At 45.5% G+C, this 21,280-nt stretch overlaps 1 protein-coding gene across 1 annotated transcript; it reads right to left on the bottom strand.

Moving 5' to 3' along the window:
- Positions 1-1,157: 1,157 nt before the first annotated feature.
- drd2l (dopamine receptor D2 like) lies at positions 1,158-11,066 on the bottom strand. Its single transcript, XM_034553630.1, has 7 exons — positions 10,692-11,066; positions 8,482-8,591; positions 7,376-7,512; positions 2,990-3,207; positions 2,512-2,595; positions 1,975-2,329; positions 1,158-1,354 (listed from the first exon to the last, which is right to left on the bottom strand). Exons 1-7 carry the CDS (start codon positions 11,049-11,051, stop codon positions 1,158-1,160), a joined length of 1,461 nt encoding a protein of 486 aa, XP_034409521.1. The 5' UTR covers positions 11,052-11,066.
- Between the last annotated feature and the right edge of the window lie 10,214 nt (positions 11,067-21,280).

Raw genomic sequence — 21,280 nt, 5'->3', positions numbered from 1 at the left:
GTGTAATGTATTCTTGAAGTAATACTGACGGAAATTGCGCTGTTATTTAACCAGGTCTGTGCTGTGTACGTCAACATTGGTGATGACAGATGATATCGAGGCTTTCTGAATTGTCATGGAAAATATTTGGACAGAATGTCAGAGGAGGTCGGCGGGGACAGTCAGTTTAGACATATAGACATGTTTACTTATTCTATTAGAAATACAATGTATACTGAGCAACTGTAGAGAAAAAAAATCCTTTGGGACGAGTAAAGATTGAACATTTTAGAAATTAAGGAATGAAAGAACATGTTTATTATTATAGTTTGTACAATGCTTGCAATCTCTCTTCTAAACCAGTAACATTATTATTTACAACACTAAGTTTTACATTTATAGAAAGCAAAACAATGTTCACATTTACTCTGAAAGCTTTCTTCGCTGCGCTCAATCACTAAATGAATAATTCTGCCTTGATGCAACTTCAGTGGGTTTTCATAAGAGTGTGAATGACGTGAGAGGTAAAAAAGCCTTGGGCGTGAGAGGTAAACAAACAAAAAAACGTTTGTACTGGACTCCTCAGTCAACGTTTTTGTTTTTTCTCTTTGCCTCGACTTGTTCCATTCCTCTGAGAAAGCACATGTGAACAAATAAACGAGATGCTGTTTGTTCAAGATCACAAGTAAATACAACAACTGAAGTCTGACACAAATCGTGGATTGGAAAAACGTCTTGGGGAGTCTTTCAGTCCGGATGCTGTGGGGACCGATCAGTCCTCACATATTCCCCTTACAGTTTGTATTTACACAACACTGTGCTCATCGTCTTCTCCGTAAATATTTCCAGCCTTGCTTGTGTTCTTGTAGCTGTCTTTTACTCGTCACGCTCGTTTTTTTATCATCGTTGAGTCGTGTCTCTTCCTGTTTTAATTTTCTCTGAATGCCATGTTTTCTGTCTCCAGTCTTCTCTGAGCTGCTGTTAACATTACACCCGTCTTTAATTTCCCATGAAGCTTGTACCACTTAACGCATCAGTTGCCAATCTATTCCACTCCTGCCCTCCTTTGCTGGGTATCAAAAGTGCAGACTACTTCTTTTTCTCTCACCTCGGATCTCAAACCAACGCCAGGCTTTCTTAAAACCCTGACAGGTGACGCTTCTCATCTCCCCCAGCTCTCAGCAGTGCAGGATCTTGATGAAGGCTTTGCGAAACTCGATGTTGAAGGTGGTGTAGATGACGGGGTTGACAGCACTGTTGAGATACCCCAGCCAGGTGACAGCGCTGTACAGGGAGGGCGAGATGCAGCAGCTCCTGCAGTGGGCTTTCAGCACGTGGGTCAGAAAGAACGGCAGCCAGCAGATGATGAACACACCTTGGGAACAAAGACGGGAGGTGGATTAGAGGATCAGTAAATGCATGTTTTTAGTACTACGATTAACTACGATATGATTAATGAAATAACCCGCCGACTGTTGCGTTTGTATTTTGCACAGGGACCATGAAATTGCTGAAACCATACAGAACTAGATGAATAGAGAGCTTCATCAATCACGACAGCAGTTTCACATTAATCACAAAACGGATGAGGTCATGGAGAAACCAACTACAATTTGAGTGAAAAATCCATAAATAATGGCGGCCATAAAAAAATGGATGATTTGTTGGATTTGACAATGTGCTAGTCCAACTTTTTCCAAATATGCATTCCAAAAACAATTTTAATTGAAACAATATGGAAGACACAGGTGAAAACTAAAAACGAGATGCTCTTGTAGTGCCCAGCCGACATGAGTTAAAATCCAATGAAAAATGTTTTCCCTCATAATATAAATCATATGTTAAGGTAGGTAGGTAATGTGAGGTGAAATTTAGTTACGTTATCGTTTTTGCATATGCAACATCCCCAGATATTATTAGACTGATACGGTATCGTATGTGTACATGGTCTGAAGGTGAAGACCTCATCAATAAGTCGGCACCCCCTCCACTCACCGAGCACAATAGCGAGCATCTGTGTCGCCTTCCGCTCCTTCTGCTGCGACAGCCTCCCTCGCACCCTCTCCTTGGTGATCCCCCATTTCTCTCTCCCTGCGCTGTGCTCCCTCCATCCCTCACGCCCCCTCATACCGCCCTCAAGGGTGGGGGAGCGGGGCATCAGGGTTGACCGTGTCACGGTGGAGGGATGAAGCGGGGCGGGTCCAACCGAGATGGCCAGGGAGATCCTGGCCCGTCCAGAGTGGGAGGCGGTTTGGGGAGCAGGAGGGGGAGCCAGGCTCTGCTCGGTCTGCGGCAGGAACCGACCCGGCTCCACTTCGAGGGGGTGAACCACCACCTCCTTCACCAGGGTCTGACACACAGAGAGGTAAGGAGGGTGGTGAGGGAGGTACGTGTTGAGGGACAAACAAAGGTGTGGAGGCTGGATTGTACACAAGACAACAAAGGCAAAGAAAGCAGGACATTTATGGACTGCCGAGGCAACAGATTGTATGAGAGAGACGGGAAAGGGACAATGAAATCAGGGAGACTCACCACTTTTTTGCACTGGGGGCCAGCGGTGGCGGGCCTCAGGATCAGGGTGCACAATTTCACATCCTCTGGTTGTGTACACTTGCTCTGAAAGGGACGGAGGCAGCATATGAAATGTATTCTTTGGAAAAGCCCAACCGGTAGAAAGATAATGAAAGAGTGATCAAAATACACATAAATAAGAAATGTTTATACATTTACCTTGATGTAACTATTTGAAATATCGAGTTGCTTACTAACACATTTTTCGCAGCGAAACATTATTCCAAACCACAGCACTTTAATTAAAATTCTAGAGAAATATTTAGTATCATATTTAGTGTTTCCAAAAACAGTGGTTCAACATCTATCAATGCCAACATTTGCTGGAAGAGAAAAGGGCGAACACAGACAAACAGTTTCTAAAATCAACGGCTTAGTCAAGCCGCTTAGTCATCAAAACACTGGTTTTCAGTCAAAGCCCGAATGTGTGACTCTCTACCTTCCTGTGTCGGTGACCTTCTCCTGCCTCGGCAACGCCCTGTGAGTGCAGGCCGTGTCGGTGCGGAGGCGCAGTGCGCCTGCCTCGCTTGCGCAGCACCACGCAGATCTGCGCATACACCAGCAACGTGACAATGAAGGGGACGTAGAAGGAGGCCACAGACGAGTACACCACGAAGGCCGGATCGGCAAAGCTGCATGTGGTGCCTTCCCGGCTGGCTAATGCACAGAGGAAAAAGAGTTAGGAAAAAGAATTAACATTGCTCAGAAACGTCCAGAGACCATTGCATGATTGCTCAGTTTTGCTGAGCGATTTTTTTTTTGTCTAATCCAAAACATGTTGAAGGAATAGTTCAGACATTTCAGGGGGAATACTCTCTCTGGCCGAGGGTTAGACGAGGACTTCAATCACTCTCATGTGTGTCTGTTATATATTCAGCCAGAAGATGGTTAGCTGAGTTTAGCATTAGGACTGGAAGCCGCCTGGCCAGACTCTGTCCAAAGATGAAAGATAAATCAGAGCCCAGCCAAGAAATATTCCAGCACTCAAGCGCTGGTTTTTACACTTGTTTTTGGACGGATTTAACAAATGAGATAAGATAAGATAATCCTTTATTAGTCCCGCAGTGGGGACATTTACAGATGAGATACATCTTTCAATTCAATTCAGTTTATTTTGTATAGCCCAATATCAAATTACAAATTTGCCTCAGAGGGCTTTACAATCTGTACACATACGACATCCCTGTCCCAGGACCTCCCATCGGATCAGGAAAAACTCCCCAAAAATAACCTTTGACAGGGAAAAAAGGGAAGAAACCTTCAGGAGAGCAACAGAGGAGGATCCCTCTCCCCGGATGGACAGAAGCAATAGATGTCATGTGTACAGATGAACAGAGTTACAGAGTTACATAAACACATTACATGAATATGACAATGTATGAATGGAACTCCAATCCATGAAACAGAAGGAGGTAGAGAGGAGGGGGGGCGGGGCGCATCAGCAGAGCCAATGGGAGACCGGCTCACCAGGCATCAGACACCTCCAGGTCAAATGGACCCTATGAGACGTGAAGTCACAACGACTCCGGGGAGGAAGCAGAGTTAATAAGGTGCAATGGAGAGATGTAAATTAAAAAAAGTAGAGAGAGAAGAAGAGATAGGAGCTCAGTGTATCCTAAAACATCCCCCAGCAGCCTATAAGCCTATAGCAGCATATCTAGGAGCTCGACCAGGGCAAACCTGATTCAGCCCTAACTATAAGCACTATCAAACAGGAAAGTCTTAAGTCTATTCTTAAATGAGGTGACTGTGTCTGCCTCCCGGACTGAAAGTGGAAGCTGGTTCCATAAAAGAGGAGCTTGATAACTGAAGGCTCTGGCTCCCATCCTACTTTTTAGGACTCTAGGAACCACGAGTAGCCCCGCATTTAGTGAGCGCAGCTCTCTAGTGGGGCAATATGGTACTACAAGCTCCTTAATATATGATGGTGCATCAACAATCAAGGCTTTGTAGGTAAGGAGAAGTATTTTAAATGTGATTCTTGATTTTACAGGGAGCCAGTGCAGAGCAGCTAATACAGGAGTCATGTGATCTCTTTTCTTAGTTTTTGTGAGTACACGAGCTGCAGCATTCTGGATCAACTGGAGGGACTTAAGAGACTTATTAGAGCAGCCTGATAATAAGGAGTTGCAGTAATCTAGTCTGGACGTGTGAACCAGCTTTTCTCCATCTTTTTGGGAAAAGATGTGCCTGATTTTTTAAATGTTACGTAGATGAAAAATTGCAGTGCTTGAGATTAGCTTAACGTGGGAGTTAAAGGACAAGTCCCAGTCAAAGATAACGCCGAGATTCTTTACAGTGGTGTTGGATGCCAGGGCAATACAGAAACCACATCACCAGAAAAATGATCTCTGAGGTGTTCAGGGCCGAGTAAAATAATTTCAGTTTTGAGTTTAACATCAGGAAGTTGCAGGTCATCCATGTTTTTATGTCTTTAAGACATTCTTGAATTTTAGCGAGCTGGTTGGTCTCCTCTGGTTTGATCGATAGATATAATTTAGTATCATCTGCATAGCAATGAAAGTTTATGGAGTGTTTCCTGATAATGTTGCACAAAGGAAGCATATATAAGGTAAATAAAATTGGTCCAAGCACAGAACCTTGTGGAACTCCGTGATTAACGTTGGTGGTCATTGAGGCTTCATCGTTTACAAATACAAATTGAGATCGATCTGATACATTTTTTTAACTATTCCTTGAATAGGGAAGGTAGAGCCGTAGTAGCACTTTAATAGCACTTAAATGTCTCTTACTTATAGCACTTTGTAGTTTAATACTTTAGTAGCACTTAAATGGCTCTTACTGATAGCACTTTGTAGTTTAACGTTATTGAAGAAATTGTACTTGCTTGATTCTTGTTGTTCTGAGTTTGGACTCATGGTTTAATGCACTTATTGTAAGTCGCTTTGGATAAAAGCATCAGCTATAATGTAATGTAATAAATAGGATTTAAACCAACTTAGTGCGGTACCTGAAATGTCAATCGACTGATCCAATGTCTGTAATAGGATGTCATGATCATGGTGTCTAACCATTGGTCTAATAAGGCCAGTACAGAGATGAGTCCTTTATCTGATGCAATTAGGAGGTCATTTGTAATTTTCACCAGTGCTGTCTCTGTGCTGTGGTGTTTTCTGAATCCTGACTGAAACTCCTCAAATAAACTATTCTGATGTAGAAAGTCACACAACTGATTTGCGACTACTTTCTCAAGGATCTTAGAGAGGAAGGGAAGGTTAGAGATTGGTCTGTAGTTAGCCAACACCTCTGGATTAAGAGTGGGCTTTTTCAGGAGAGGTTTAATTACAGCTACTTTGAAGGAATGTGGTACATGCCCTGTTAGCAAAGACACATTAACAATATCCAGCAGAGAGGTGCCAACTAAAGGCAACACGTCTTTAAGCAGCTTCGTTGGGATGGGGTCCAAGAGACAGGTAGACGGTTTAGAAGTAGAAACCGTTGAGGACAATTGGTCTAGGTTAATGGGAGAAAAGCTATCCAAATATACACCAGGGCATACAGCCGTTTCCAAGGCCACTCCTCTTGATGACAGATCGGCACTGGTTGAGGGCAGGAGATCATCAATCTTGCCTCTAATAGTTCAAATCTGTTCATTAAAGAAATTCATGAAGTCATTACTACTGCATTTAGTGAGCCTAGAGGTGCTAAAGGTTGGGTTTGTTTGTACCTGTTAACAGAGCTGTGCTCAATTTCAAGTCCACAAATAAAAAAGAGAGAAAAGCCTTTTGCCGTCATTGGGATGTTTCAGTGGTTATGGGAAATCAATGGGCCGATGATAGACCTGACTGGGCTTTTTTTTTTTTTTTTTTTTGCATTCCTTGAGGAATTTCTTCGGCCAAGACTGAGGTTTGGTTATTACTCTTTGAGTGAAAATCCAGCCACATGAACTGAATAGAAATCCACAGCAGAAGTTCCCTTCGAACAGCATGGTGTAATCTATGGGCCGCCAGTTAATGAGGAGAGTTAAATATTTTTCGCAGTTGAAATCATTCAGTATCTTGCTATGTTTGGACCCACAACTGAAGCTCTCATCCCTCACATAACTACTTGTTTTCCTCTTATTCTCAAATGGCCTTTCAGTTCAAGGTGAGCACATTCACAGTCCCTCCTCGTAGCAGCCCACACTAAAGGCAGAGGTCATCAGCCGAGCATCATCAATCCTTCTGTGAGCCAACAAACAAATCGAGGACTGTGTGTTCCCGCTGGTTCGCAGGGCAGATGTCACCTGTCGTCCCCTTGATGAGAACATCATATGGGAAGCTCCCGAACGATTGGTTTTTATCCGTGCTAATCGTTGTTTAAGTAAAAAGTCTGCTGACTCTGTGCATGTTAAGGTCTGTTGACCCAGCAGACGTATGGAATTTGTTTACTGTCTGATCAAGAATTGATAAGCGAATTCAGGAACAGATGGATCAGGATATTGCAGACGCATTGTGCGTATGAGAAAGTGTGCTCTATTGGTGAGCTTAATTACACCTTGGAGAACGATGATGCCCAGATGAATTAGGAAAACATCCCTGAACAAAGGAGCCAATCTTCCAAATTATCATTAATTAAAAGAAGAGACTAAAGCCTTAACTTTCATTGGTGTGAAACAGACCAAAGGCCCCATTCAAGCAACAACCTGGATACATACATCCTGACGCTTCCCTTCCAGGGGCTTCGACAGTCGATGCTAGACCTGCAACGAGGCTCCTTCATGGAAGTGAAACGAAAGATCACAAAATTCCTTCACGAAATATGAAATCCTTAGTTTTGTAATGCGTGGCAGCTAATAGGGGGGGCTGTCAGATGCAGCTCTTACCGGTGTTGTTGAGTCCAAACAGTAAAGGGCAGGAGATTGCAAAAGAGAGGAACCACACCACAGCAATCATCACCGCTACCCTCCTCCTGGAGCTGTATCTAGTGTTGTAGAGCATCGGCATCGCCACCGCTGTGTACCTGCAAAAGTGCACACACATCCACACACACACACACACACACACACACACACACACACACACACACACACACACACACACACACACACACACACACACACACACACACACACACACACACACACACACACACACACACACACACACACACGTTACCTGCATTTAAACACAGTAGTCAATACAGAGTAAACACAAGATTAATGCATCTTCAGACTTCATTAGCCCATCGACATGTTCACACATATTTTAAAGTCGACTCAGGCACTTGATACAGAACACTCACAGACACACACACACACCTGTGGCTCGGACTATTCATCTGAGAGCACACTCACATTAATTTTAAATTGGAAGGGCATGAAGCCAGGACAACTTTCTAACTGCAGTGTGTATTTTATCGTCTGCAGCTCTGACAAAGCAATTAGACACTATCCTTAGTTATTGCATATAATTACACGCATTTAAACTGGTTCAGCCTCAATATGCCAGCGCAATTAGGGTGCAGCAGCATCTGGTCACCTTCCCCTGGACCCAGGAAGAGGGCATCAGGTGGAACGCCAAATCACCAAACAGTCTATTTGATCCACACAAAATAAACTCTATAATGATAGCCGAGGCCACTGTAAAAGACCTAGTGGAAGCATGTAATTTCCTGCTGAAAGACGGCTCCTGCATGTGGGGCTTCTGTCCTGCTGCTCTGTGACAGCTGGATGATGGATGCATCCTTTCAAGTTTTGATGAAAGTGCTTTTTTTTGTCTTTTACTGCACATACGTGTGTATTCTCTTTGTCTGCGGCCAACCTGCATCAATCCTGAGTTGAGGGGAGGATACAAAGTAAAGAAAGGACGTATTGATTCACTGTCATCTTTGTTATATCGTTCTTTGTTCGGGATAAAAGTCACAGTGAAAGAAGAGAGAAAGATGCCTGGTAAAGAAAGTAAAGTGAAGGGTGAAGTTGGATCCTCCCACCTGTCGATGCTGATGGCGCAGAGGTTGAGGATGCTGGCGGTGCACATCATGACGTCCAAGGTGAGCAGGATGTCACAGTGGATGAGACTGAAGCGCCACTCCCCCACCACCTTCAACAAAACAAACCGACATTAATGCAATGCAAAACGGGTGGAGCAGCGTGAATATTAATCCAGGCTAAATTACTTAGAGGTACTAAATAGTTCATTAATCCTTCTTTACTGTCAGTTAGGATGATTTGTTTCTGCACATTTCCAATTTAACTCTAAACTATTTTGTTTGATTTAAACTCCACTATCACAATAAAAGGGTTACATAAAATGTAATGACGATAGTCTTTGTATTTTGCACTCTGACCTAAAATATCCCATTGTTTTTAATCATCTGAAGACTGATTATTTTTTATTTTGTTAAGTAAGTGAGCTGAAACTGCTTCAGTGATGATTGGCATCAACAGCCTGGAACTAAAACAATTAGTAGTTGTAATTACAACTACCTTCTGTTTCATGGATTGGAGTTCCATTCATACATTGTCATATTCATGTAATGTGTTTATGTAACTCTGTAACTCTGTTCATTCTGTACACATGACATCTATTACTTCTGTCCATCCGGGGAGAGGGATCCTCCTCTGTTGCTCTCCTGAAGGTTTCTTCCCTTTTTTCCCTGTCAGAGGTTATTTTTGGGGAGTTTTTCCTGATTCGATGTGAGGTCAAAGGTCAGGGATGTCGTATGTGTACAGATTGTAAAGCCCTCTGAGGCAAATTTGTAATTTGTGATATTGGGCTATACAAAATAAACTGAATTGAATTGAACTAGTAAATACAACTATATACTCAATAAGTTAAACAGGAAATTAACCTGCAACATTTTTGATAATCGCTTCACTCATTTCTTGTGCAAAAAGACCAAATATTCGCTGATTCCATCTTCTTAAAGCTGGATGATTTGCTTGTAAACTATTTTTCTTTGGGTTTTGGTCTTTTTGTCGGGAAACAAAATGAGCAATCTGAACATGTCCCCTCGGGCTCTGGGAAATTGTAGCAGTGTTAGAGCCTATAATGTAGAAATTGCGACTGGATTGGAATCATGCAGAACGTGACATAAATGTTGCACATACACAGAAGATTAATTACCATGCTGGCAGAAAGCTGGCAGTTAGCGTATGAAAATGTGACAGGCAGTTTGTTATTGAGTTCAACCTTGCATGTAAATGCGCTGTGTTCCTGTAAGCATATGTATATTCAGATGTAATGTCAAATGTCAGTACATCTTCAGGGTTGCGTATTCTTCTCACACTTCAGCGGGACACCTTCCTCATGCTCTCTGTATTCAGGTGTTTGTTACACAGCTGTGAGTCTATCAGAAAATGTTTCTTTTTTTATTTGCGGCTTTTCTTTGTCTAATATGATGTTTGGGTTTTTGACTGTTGATTGGACAAAACGCACAAGTTTAATGACATTGCCTTGAATGTGATATAAAAGGCATTTTCCAATATTCTCTGACATTTTATAGACTCATAGATCTCGGCCTATAACTAAACAATATTTATCTTCATTAATTAATCTGTTTAAGTGTTTTCTTAATTATTGATTATTCATTTTGTCGGTATGTTGTTATGAGAAAAAAAGGTGAACAATTTCACTTAGTGAACAGTCTGATCCATAAATATTCAGTTTACTATTATATATGACAAAGAAAAGAAGCAAAGCTTTTTTTTCTCTAAAATAATGCATCGATTATCAAAAAAGTGGCCAATTATTTTAATTTTATAATTATTTATCAATTGACAATGAAAATAATGACATGCTGTAGCCCTGGTCGGTTACATAAATATTGCTAAAATATCAAACTACATTAAATCGCCATCTACAATTAATATCGGCTCTGTAACTGCTGTGCATGTGTGTAAAGTTTTAGAGAAACAAGCACACAATCCACAACATTTGTATCCACAATTAGTTCCCACTGCATCAAGCTGAGGGTGTTTACAAATCAACACACACACACACACACACACACACACACACACACACACACACACACACACACACACACACACACACACACACACACACACACACACACACACACACACACACACACACACACACACACACACACACACACACACACACACACACACACACACACACACACACACACACACACACACACACACACACACACACACACACACACACACACACCTCCAAGTAGACGCCCCAGGGCATGACCATCGTGGCCAGCAGCAGGTCGGACACAGCCAGCGAGACGATGAGGTAGTTGGTGGTGGTCTGCAGAGCGCGCTCCCGCGACACCGCCATGCACACCAGCACGTTACCGAACACCACGCAGAAGATCAGGAGCACCAGCAGCACCGCATAGAAGTTGTACGGAGGAGAGGAAGCTGCCGGAGAGCTGGTGCAGTTGGAGGACGTCAGCGAGTAGGGGGAGGAGGTGGGGAAGGGTGAAGGGTCACGGTCGATGAAGTGGGAGAAATTGTGCTCAATGGAGGAGAGCGGGAAAGAGGGAGGGGAGGTCTCATCTGACTCGTTGAGCGAAGTCATGATCTTGCTCCAGTGGACATAGTCAGACTAGAAATTGATGACACAAACAGAGGAGGAGAAATAAGTATGACCCCTGGGACCCCTCATGGCCCGCTGTGCGCTCGATTCAGTGTTTCACAATGGATCCCACAAAGATTGGCTTCTGAATCTGATAACAGAGGAATGGAAAGGAAAAGGTTATTGTCATTGAAAACAGGTCTTTAGTCTCAGCTTAGACATACAACACGCAGGTCATGCAGACAATCGCCACACCTTGCATGTATATATACACAGTCAAGGTCAACCCGGTTGTGTCTGAACCCAGATGAGATAAAAGACCTCTTACATCTCAACATGGTCTTTTTTGGATTCCTGCGGCTCTGAAAGGTCGACTGAAAGGAAGTAACTCAAATTCATGGATGGCAAACTACTGTCACTGCTTTAGGGCAAATAAAATCAGTTTTAATGGCCCAACTTAACTTCATGAAAAGTTCTGAAGTACAAATAGTCAACAGATGTAAGAGGTTGGTTTAACCAGTTTCCACCATTGTCTGAGTTCCCTGAACAAACTACAAACATTTCACAGCAACACTTGAAGTCTTAAGAGGGGACAGTGTGTATACCCATCAGTCAGAGTTAAATACCCCTCCGCTGAGCCCTGCCTTTCCAAGCGTGTCGGAGAACTACGGTGGCCCTCAGGTAACTGGTAATGGTGGGATCCCTATATAGAAATATAGTTTAGTTTCAGGTGATTGATACATTATGAATACTATATTCCATTTCTCTTAATAAATCCTACACACTGGCCTTTTAAGTGCAATTGAATATTCATTCAGAAACAGATGAGCAACATCACATTTACAGAATTGCAGACATTTTTTTGTTTGAAACTCTAAATCTAAAACCAAAGGCTGAGGATGTCTCTTTGCCTGCGATCAACCCGATCCCGTCCCAAACTTTGAAATTTATTGAAATTGCTAAAGTAGAGTAAAATGTGTGGGGTCACTTTGCGATGCAGCTAAAGTAGATAAAAATGTGTGGGGTCACTTTGTGATGCAGCTAAAGTAGATAAAAATGTGTGGGGTCACTTTGTGATGCAGCTAAAGTAGATTAAAATGTGTGGGGTCACTTTGCGATGCAGCTAAAGTAGATAAAAATGTGTGGGGTCACTTTGCGATGCAGCTAAAGTAGATAAAAATGTGTGGGGTCACTTTGCGATGCAGCATTTACCTGATATTAAAGATTTTCACAGTAAAGTAAGACACAGCAGATGAACAAAGATAAACAGCTGAGTCCAAGAATTCATAATTTATAACAGATTTTCTGCAGAAAACTGCTCCTGCGTAAAACTCATCATTAGTAACGTGCAGCTGAAGGTTTATGTGACACAATGAGGATGTACGAGAACTTTTTCTTCCCCTCCCTTATCCTCTATCCTTCTTCTTTGACACACTCCAACAACTAGGCGGCATAATAGCGTGCAAAAAAAGCTGCATACAATATTCAGCGACAGGAAGCTGAAACTGACTACTGGCTTGCAATATCTCTCCTGTATATACTTTGCCAATGTCATGAATTAATTCAGTGAGAATTTCGCCACCAATCACACCGTCTGCTCACCACCACGCTTCATCTAAACCTCCACCTGCGATCGGGCATTGCTTATCAGCAAATGTCCAAAATGCATTGAGCCTAACAAATCAATAATCCTTCGCCAGCTGTTGAGTTTGCACCACTGGCTTTATCCCTTGTGGCACATGTATGGGTGCGTCTCACATTATCCCTTGTGGCACATGTATGGATTTCACAGGGTCAGATATTGATCTGATTCAGTGGAAGAGTTTACAGACATTGTTATTGGGGTAGAGGTCAGTCCAATCGCGAAAGGAGGCAGCAGCGTGAGCGGGAGTGAGGTGGAGGGTTGGTTGTCACTCGGAGGAGCTCGTTTCTGTGAAGGACCGCTGAAGTGTCCTTCAGTATATTGTTGTGCGGCTAAAAGCTAATATAAGCTGCTAAAAAAAATTAAATAAAAATGTAAACAACTGGAGAGCATGTGGGCAAATCATCCCCAAGGATGCGTAATCCTGTGAATGTATTATTTTTGGTGACAGCAAATGATGAGAGAACTTGAATCTGAATCTCCATAAATCTACAGACAATTACAAGATACATAGTTGGCGCCGTTAGCTTTGAGCTGCTGGCTCGCCGTCAACATGTTGAGAGCCGTCGAGAGGCAATTTAAATGCTCCCAATCCCGCATCTTGCACCTACAAGACGGTCATTCGTGGTCATTTGTGCATAAAATAAGTGAAATAAATAAGAGCTGAAATTATTAGTCGATTGATTAATTAGTTGATGGACGGAAATCATAATGCATTTGTTAGGGTTGTGTGGTGTGGAGGACCCAAACGCACGCTCACGCAGCAGACCTTAAGATTCAGGATCTTTATTTCCCTAATTGATCGGGAAGGAAAAAACAGCAAAGAATAAAACAAACAAAACAATGATCAGAGTTGACCAGCTGATCAGGCGCGAGTCTTCCCTCGCTGGAGTCGGGAGGGCAACTCAACCGAGCTCAAGTCCTTGCTACCCACGGGATCGGTAGAGATCTGGTGAATCCCAACATGCAGTAGGAACCAGACTGGTGACCGGAATGATCTGACAACCCGTCAGGGAATGCCATGGTCCTTAATACAGCTGGTGGCACTTAGGGCAACGAGCCCCAGCTGAGCCAAAGGAGAGGGGCGTGGTAGTGGGTGGAAACCGGAGGTGGAGACTGTAGACTGAAAAAGCAAAACATTAAGCACACAACAACAAACCGGACAGGAGGGGAACAAAGAGGGGAGCCAACACTAACAACAGACAGGGATCCTAACAGTACCCCCCCCTTAACGGGAGCCTCTTGGCGAACCACCGGGTCTAATGGGGTTCCGCCGGTTGAAATCTGAAATGAGCGACGGATCACAGATCCGGGAACGGGGCACCCAGCACCGCTCCTCCGGTCCATAACCCACCCAGTCCACCAGGTACTGAAACCCCCTACCTCGACGGCGGACATCCAATAGGCGGTTGACCGTGTAGACGGGGCCCCCCTCGAAGAGACGGGGGGGTGGAGGGGGTTCTGGCGGAGGGTTTAGGGGGCTGGAGACAACGGGTTTGAGGAGTGAGACATGAAATACTGGGTGAATCCTCATGGAACGAGGCAACTGTAGTTTAACCGAGACGGGGTTGATGATGGAGATGATGGGAAAAGGGCCGATATATCTGGGGGAGAGCTTCCTACACTCTGTGCGGAGGGGGATGTCCCTGGACGAAAGCCAAACCGACTGTCCAACACGGTAGGCCGGTGCTGGAACACGACGTCGATCCGCCACTCTCTTGTTCTGCTCAGCTGTGCGAAGCAGAGCAGCCCGAGTCTCCCTCCACACGCGCCTACAACGACGAGCACTGCTCTGGACTGAAGGGACAGCTACCTCGACCTCCTGGCTAGGGAACAGGGGAGGCTGATAGCCCATGGAGGCCTCAAATGGGGATAGCCCGGTAGCGGTAGAAGTGTGGGAATTGTGGGCATACTCGACCCACGGGAGGTGACGACTCCATGAGGAGGGATTGGTGGCGGTCACACACCTGAGGATGGCCTCAAGCTCCTGGTTCATCCTCTCGGTCTGGCCGTTAGTCTGTGGGTGGAACCCCGAGGAGAGGCTGGCCGTGGCGCCGAGGGTGTGACAGAATGCCTTCCACAACTGGGAAGAGAACTGCGGCCCACGGTCCGAAACTATGTCCGCAGGGATCCCATGAAGCCTAACCACATGTAGAACCAGCAAGTCGGCGGTCTCACGGGCTGATGGAAGCTTGAGCAGGGGAATGAAATGGGCGGCCTTCGAAAACCGGTCCACCACCGTCAGAATGACGGTGTTGCTGTCTGATGGGGGGAGACCAGTGACAAAGTCCACTGCAATATGAGACCACGGGCGTTGAGGCACAGGGAGTGGTCGTAGTAACCCCACGGGGGGTCGGTGTGAAGCCTTGTTGCGGGCGCACGTAGAGCAGGCCAGCACAAATGAGCGAGTATCCGCCTCGAGAGACGACCACCAAAAGGAGCGGCGGAGCCAGCTTATTGTCCGGCGGATGCCGGGGTGGCCAGAGAGACGGGACTCGTGGGCCCACCGCAGGACTCGGGAACGGACAGCCAAAGGGACAAACAGGCGATTCGGGGGGCCCCCTCCGGGGTCAGGTTGGGTCTGCTGGGCCTCACGTACCACTCTCTCGATCTCCCAGGAAACAGCACCAAGCATGCACGAGGCAGGTAAGATGGTGTCGGGAGGAGAATCTCCCTCCACCGGGGCAAACTGACGGGAAAGTGCGTCCGGCTTGGTGTTCTTGTGCCCTGGCCGAAAGGTGATGGTGAAGTTAAAACGTGTGAAGAACAAAGCCCAGCGGGCCTGGCGGGAATTGAGGCGTCTAGCCGTGTGGATATACTCCAGATTCCGGTGGTCGGTCCAGACGACAAAGGGGATCACTGATCCCTCCAGCCAGTGCCTCCACTCCTCCATGGCCAGCTTGACGGCCAACAGCTCACGGTTGCCAACGTCATAGTTTCTCTCCGCCGGAGAAAGTCTACGAGAGAAAAAAGCACAGGGATGAAGCTTGGAGTCGGCAGCTGACCGCTGGGAGAGTACGGCTCCGACGCCGGTGTCAGAGGCGTCCACCTCAACAACAAACTGGCGAGTCTCGTCCGGGTGAACCAGGATTGGAGCCGAGACGAACCTCTCCTTGAGGGACTGAAAAGCCTTGTCAGCCTCAGGGGACCATGAAAAACGTACCTTGGAGGAGGTGAGCCGTGTCAGTGGTTCTGCCGCTCGGCTGTAGTCCCGAATGAACCGGCGGTAAAAGTTAGCGAACCCCAGAAACTGCTGGAGCTTCTTTCTTGAGGCGGGTACCGGCCACTCAGTCACTGCCTTCACCTTCTCGGGGTCCTTTCTCACCTGACCCTCCTCAATGAAGACGCCCAGGAACTGCACAGAGGTGACGTTGAACTCGCACTTCTCCGCCTTGATGAAGAGCTGATTCTCCAACAACCGTTGCAGGACCTGGCGGACATGGTTAGTGTGCTCCTGAGGACTTGGGGAGAAGATGAGAATGTCATCAATATACACAAACACAAAACGGTTTAGGAAGTCGCGGAGGACGTCATTCACAAGGGCCTGAAAAACGGCAGGGGCATTGGTCAAACCAAACGGCATCACCAGATATTCAAAATGTCCCAGGGGTGTGTTAAAGGCCGTCTTCCATTCGTCCCCCTCACGAATTCGGACCAGGTGATAAGCGTTACGGAGGTCCAGCTTCGTGAAAATCTTGGCTCCAGCTAAGGACTCAAAAACAGAGGAGATAAGTGGTAAGGGGTACTTATTCTTGATGGTAATCTGATTCAAACCTCTGTAATCAATGCAGGGACGAAGACTCTTATCCTTCTTGGAGACGAAGAAGAAACCCGCTCCCACAGGTGAAGAAGAGGGCCGTATGATTCCTGCGGCGACTGAATCGGTTATATACTTCTCCATGGACTCACGCTCAGGCCGGGAGAGATTATATAACCGGCTCGTGGGAAGTGATGCGCCCGGAAGCAGGTCAATGGCACAATCGTAGGGACGATGAGGAGGAAGTGAAAGGGCCCGCTCCTTACTGAATGCCTCTGCCAAGTCCCTATATTCCCGAGGCACTGCGGCGAGGCTAGGACAAGCGTCATGTCTGCTTACAAGACTAGGCTGCCGGGGCACAGCAGATCTGAGGCAGCGGGAGTGACAGGCGGGACTCCAACCGGTGATCCGACCCCCAGCCCAATCGATCTGAGGATTATGGTCCTTGAGCCAGGGGAGTCCCAGAACCAGGGGTGTTTGCGGGGAAGGGAACTCGAAAAACCGGGTCTTTTGACTGTGGTTACCAGACACGAGCAGGGAAATAGGCTGAGTCCAGTGAGTTATCTCTGCCAGTAGGCTGCCATCCAGTGCGTACACCGGCTGAGAGCACTCTAACGCCTCCACCGGAATCCCATGACTCCTGATGAACTCAGTGTCCAAAAAGCTCTCCTCAGCCCCTGAATCGATGAGCGCCGATAGGTGCACTGGCCCAGATGGCAAGCCCAGGGTGACAGGAAATAGCGATCGAGATCTGGAATGGGGAATTGACCTTGAACCGCCCGCTAGCTTCCCCACTCTTACCAGCGAGCTCTCTCTTTTGGCCGAACAGAGCAAACGGCCATGCGGTGTCCCGACTCACCACAGTACAAACAGCCTCCAGCGCGGAGGCGTCTCTCTCTCTCCTCCCGAGAGAGATGAATCCGGCCGAGTTGCATCGGTTCCTCCGGCTCCAAAGGGGGAGGTGCCGAGGGAGGAGAGCGGGGGCGCGCAAGACTGGAACGTCGGAACAGGCTCGGAGGCTGAGAGCTGGAAGTGGAAGCAAACTGACGGACAGGATAGGAAGGCCTGTAGCTCCTCTCCCGACGACGTTCCCGAATGCGGTTATCGATATTGATGGAGAGCGTGACGAGCTCATCCAAAGACCCCGGCTCCTCCCTGACGGCCAACTCGTCCTTCAGAGAATCCGAAAGACTGCTGCGATAAATTCCCCTTAGTGCCTCCTTGTCCCAACCAGACTCCGTGGCCAGAATCTGGAAATCCACAGAGTACTCCGCTGCGCTAGTTGAGCCCTGACGAAGACTGAGCAGGCGCTGAACAACGTCCCGGGTGTACACCGGGTGGTCGAATACTCTCTTGAATTCCTCCACGAAGCGCGTGTAGGAAACCTGGGCAGGAGAGCGTCTGACGAGCCAAGCTTCAGCCCAGACGAGTGCCCTGCTGCGCAGCAACCCCACCATATAAGCCACCCTAGCATTGTCCGAGGCGAATGTGCGGGGCTGTTGGTCAAAAACAAAATTACACTGGAGCATAAATCCTCTGCACTCCCCGGACGCTCCGCCATAGGGCACAGGAGAAGGAACAAAAGACTCATGGTTGTCAGCCGAGTCCTGCAGAACCGACTGCGGCGGAGAGGAACGGGGCTGGTGGTCGGGCTGGGGAAAACGGTGCAGCGCGACATCCCGTAACAGACCTCCTATCTCCGCCATCTGGGACCCGATGGAACGCTGGGAGTCGAGGAGGTTCTGCAGCATCAGGTGGTGTTGTCCGAGGAGATTGCCTTGCGACGAGATCGCCCTCTGCAGATTCTCCTCCGCAAGCGATGCTGCTGCGGCTGCTGGGTCCGTCATGTTGGTCAGATCATTCTGTTAGGGTTGTGTGGTGTGGAGGACCCAAACGCACGCTCACGCAGCAGACCTTAAGATTCAGGATCTTTATTTCCCTAATTGATCGGGAAGGAAAAAACAGCAAAGAATAAAACAAACAAAACAATGATCAGAGTTGACCAGCTGATCAGGCGCGAGTCTTCCCTCGCTGGAGTCGGGAGGGCAACTCAACCGAGCTCAAGTCCTTGCTACCCACGGGATCGGTAGAGATCTGGTGAATCCCAACATGCAGTAGGAACCAGACTGGTGACCGGAATGATCTGACAACCCGTCAGGGAATGCCATGGTCCTTAATACAGCTGGTGGCACTTAGGGCAACGAGCCCCAGCTGAGCCAAAGGAGAGGGGCGTGGTAGTGGGTGGAAACCGGAGGTGGAGACTGTAGACTGAAAAAGCAAAACATTAAGCACACAACAACAAACCGGACAGGAGGGGAACAAAGAGGGGAGCCAACACTAACAACAGACAGGGATCCTAACAGCATTAGATGTTTCAGTCATATTTCTAGCAGCTTTTGTCTGTCATACAATAGTTCACATATATCTTTGGGTTTTGTACTATTGATCAGAGAAAAGAAGTCATTCAGGATAAGCATTGTTTTGGTATTTTATCGCCAGAACTTAGGCAAAAAATGTTGGGAAAAAAAGTAAAGTTACTGGATGAGAGTTTATTGAAGCCCTGAACTGAATCACTTGTTTTTTCGAGTAGAACTTCAAACCAAAATTGAATTAAAACATTAACACATTTTTTATATGTAATGCATTAACAAGGCAAACAAATACATACAATGTGATCCTCCAGCACTGTTCATGGAGGTGAGCTAAACTCTGCTAATTTCACCTCAGTTTCCTTCATAAACGTGTTAAAAGATGTCAAAGAGAGAAATTCCCCAAAGGCAGAGTACCAGACCAGGAAAAGGCTGTTCGCCAATAACAGACTGAAGTGTTGCGCTTTAATAAACCAATAAAGGGTCAAAGTAATCAGCAGAGTAGAAGATGAGGTCTTCAAACAGGGCGTGATTTATAATGTTATAATGCTCTTCCCCATTACAAAATAAATTAGATTTAAAAATAAAACTATTCAAAGAAGAAAAGAAAAGGGAAGCTAATAGTGTTCAATGCTGTTCAAAAGGTTGACGTCGACAGCCACAAACGCTTGATTTGTTACAGGAGAGAGGACTACTCTATACTTTTGAACTGTCTTCCCTGCTGTTAGGTTGTAGAAAGTCCTCTTTACAAACAGATGTTACTTTGTTTGAATGTTTTTTTTGTGCATGGAGAACACTGTACAATGGTTCGACAATATTGAAAAATGAAAAAGACAGTTTCAATAAGATAGAATAAATCATTGGTCAAATAAACTGGAGGCTAAGCATCAAAATGGGAGCAGAATGAAATAGCAACAGTGGCAATAGCGCCTATAACAAGCTGGAATGAACACCTGGGTGCTGCTTTAGCAAAGCAATTCTTCAAACTTAACAATAGAAACATAAGGTCTGAGGCGAGCACTATTGGAGTTAGATCAGAGAAGCTGACCATACTATGGACTGAAATTACACTTTAACCTATTCTATCTAACCACGAGACTGCAGAGAGTAAAAAAAACAAGCGCTTCCCACAATATTTAGAGCCCAGCTGCACCGTTGTGGTTCAATAATTATTGTGTGTATCATACGCTCTTCTGGGCAGGAAAACTAATTGGGGGAAAAAAAGGATATTTCGTGGGAAAATGGTTCCAAGAGTATTCTTCAGCTAAATAACTCCAAATAAGAAGTCATATTATTCAGTTTCCCAAACAATAACACCAGTCTCATCAAGAGTCAACTTGGTCCCCTGGCTGCTTATTTAAAACCTGTTGCCAGAAATGTGGGTCTAATGTTTGACTCTCAATTAAATTTTGAATCACAGATCAAAAAAATTGTCCAGTCCTGCTTCTTTCAATTAAGAATAATCTAAAAAATCAAACCCATATTGCCACGCTCAGACCTGGAAAAAGTCATTCATGTACTCATTTTCTCTCGACTCAACTACTGCAACTCCCTCCTTTCCGGCATAAATCAAAAATCCATCTCCCGTCTCCAACTAGTCCAGAATGCAGCAGCTCGGCCTTTGGTTCTAACAGACGGCTTCACATGACTCCAGTCCTGGCCTCTCTCCACTGGCTCCCTGTTAGTTTTAGAATTGATTTAAAGATTTTGCTGCTCACTTTTAAAGCACGCCTGGGTCTGGCCCCAAGCTACATCATTGAAATGTTAGCCCCATATGAGCCTTAGATCCTCCGGTGGGGCCCTTCAATGTCCTTCAGGCCCCTCAAGGCCCTTCAAGGCCCTTCTGGCCGTTCCAAAGTCAAGGCTTAAATCAAAGGGTGACCGTGCTTTTGCCATCAGAGCCCCTCGACTTTGGAACGACCTACCTGTGGGGATAAGACTAGCAGAATCAGTAGCTTCTTTTAAATCACTTCTTAAAACCCATTTTTATAGAACTGCTTTTAAGTGATGTCGTCCTTTTATGCAGTTTCCCCTTGTTTCCCCTATTTTAGTTTGTCTGTTCTGCTTTATTTTGTATTTGTAATTTTCTATTCCTCTATTGTGTTCATTGCCTATATGTCATTGTCTCCTTTGCCTCATGTATTTTCTGAAATGTTTACTTGTATTGATGTTATGTTTTTACCTTGCTTATATGTAGAGCACTTTGTAAACTCTGTTTTTAAAGGTGCTATATAAATAAATGTATTATTATTATTATTATTCTGTCCTACAACACTGTGGGGACATTGACTAACTGGAAGATGTGGAAATGTGTCATACATTTGTGTCTGAATTATAACTATCACTTATAACCATAGAGGTGGCGGATAAGAAAACGGATAAGAACTTTGATTATTGAAGCTTATGTATAAAAAATATTTTATACATAAGCTTCAATAATCAAAGTTCCCCTCCACTCATAAAG

The sequence above is a fragment of the Cyclopterus lumpus genome, chromosome 16, assembly GCF_009769545.1.
Source record: "Cyclopterus lumpus isolate fCycLum1 chromosome 16, fCycLum1.pri, whole genome shotgun sequence".
In the NCBI taxonomy this organism is placed as follows: Eukaryota; Metazoa; Chordata; class Actinopteri; order Perciformes; family Cyclopteridae; genus Cyclopterus; species Cyclopterus lumpus.
Note: the sequence above shows the minus strand (reverse complement) of the source record. Positions and strands in the feature narration are given on the sequence as shown.

Coding starts and splice junctions, on each gene's coding strand:
- drd2l (XM_034553630.1), bottom strand. CDS start 11,051: ATGACTTCGCTCAACGAGTCAGATGAGACCTCCCCTCCCTCTTTCCCG. Junction 2,596..2,989: donor AAGGTCACCGACACAGGAAG/GTAGAGAGTCAC, acceptor CGTCCCTTTCAG/AGCAAGTGTACACAACCAGA. Junction 1,355..1,974: donor GATGCTCGCTATTGTGCTCG/GTGAGTGGAGGG, acceptor TTTGTTCCCAAG/GTGTGTTCATCATCTGCTGG.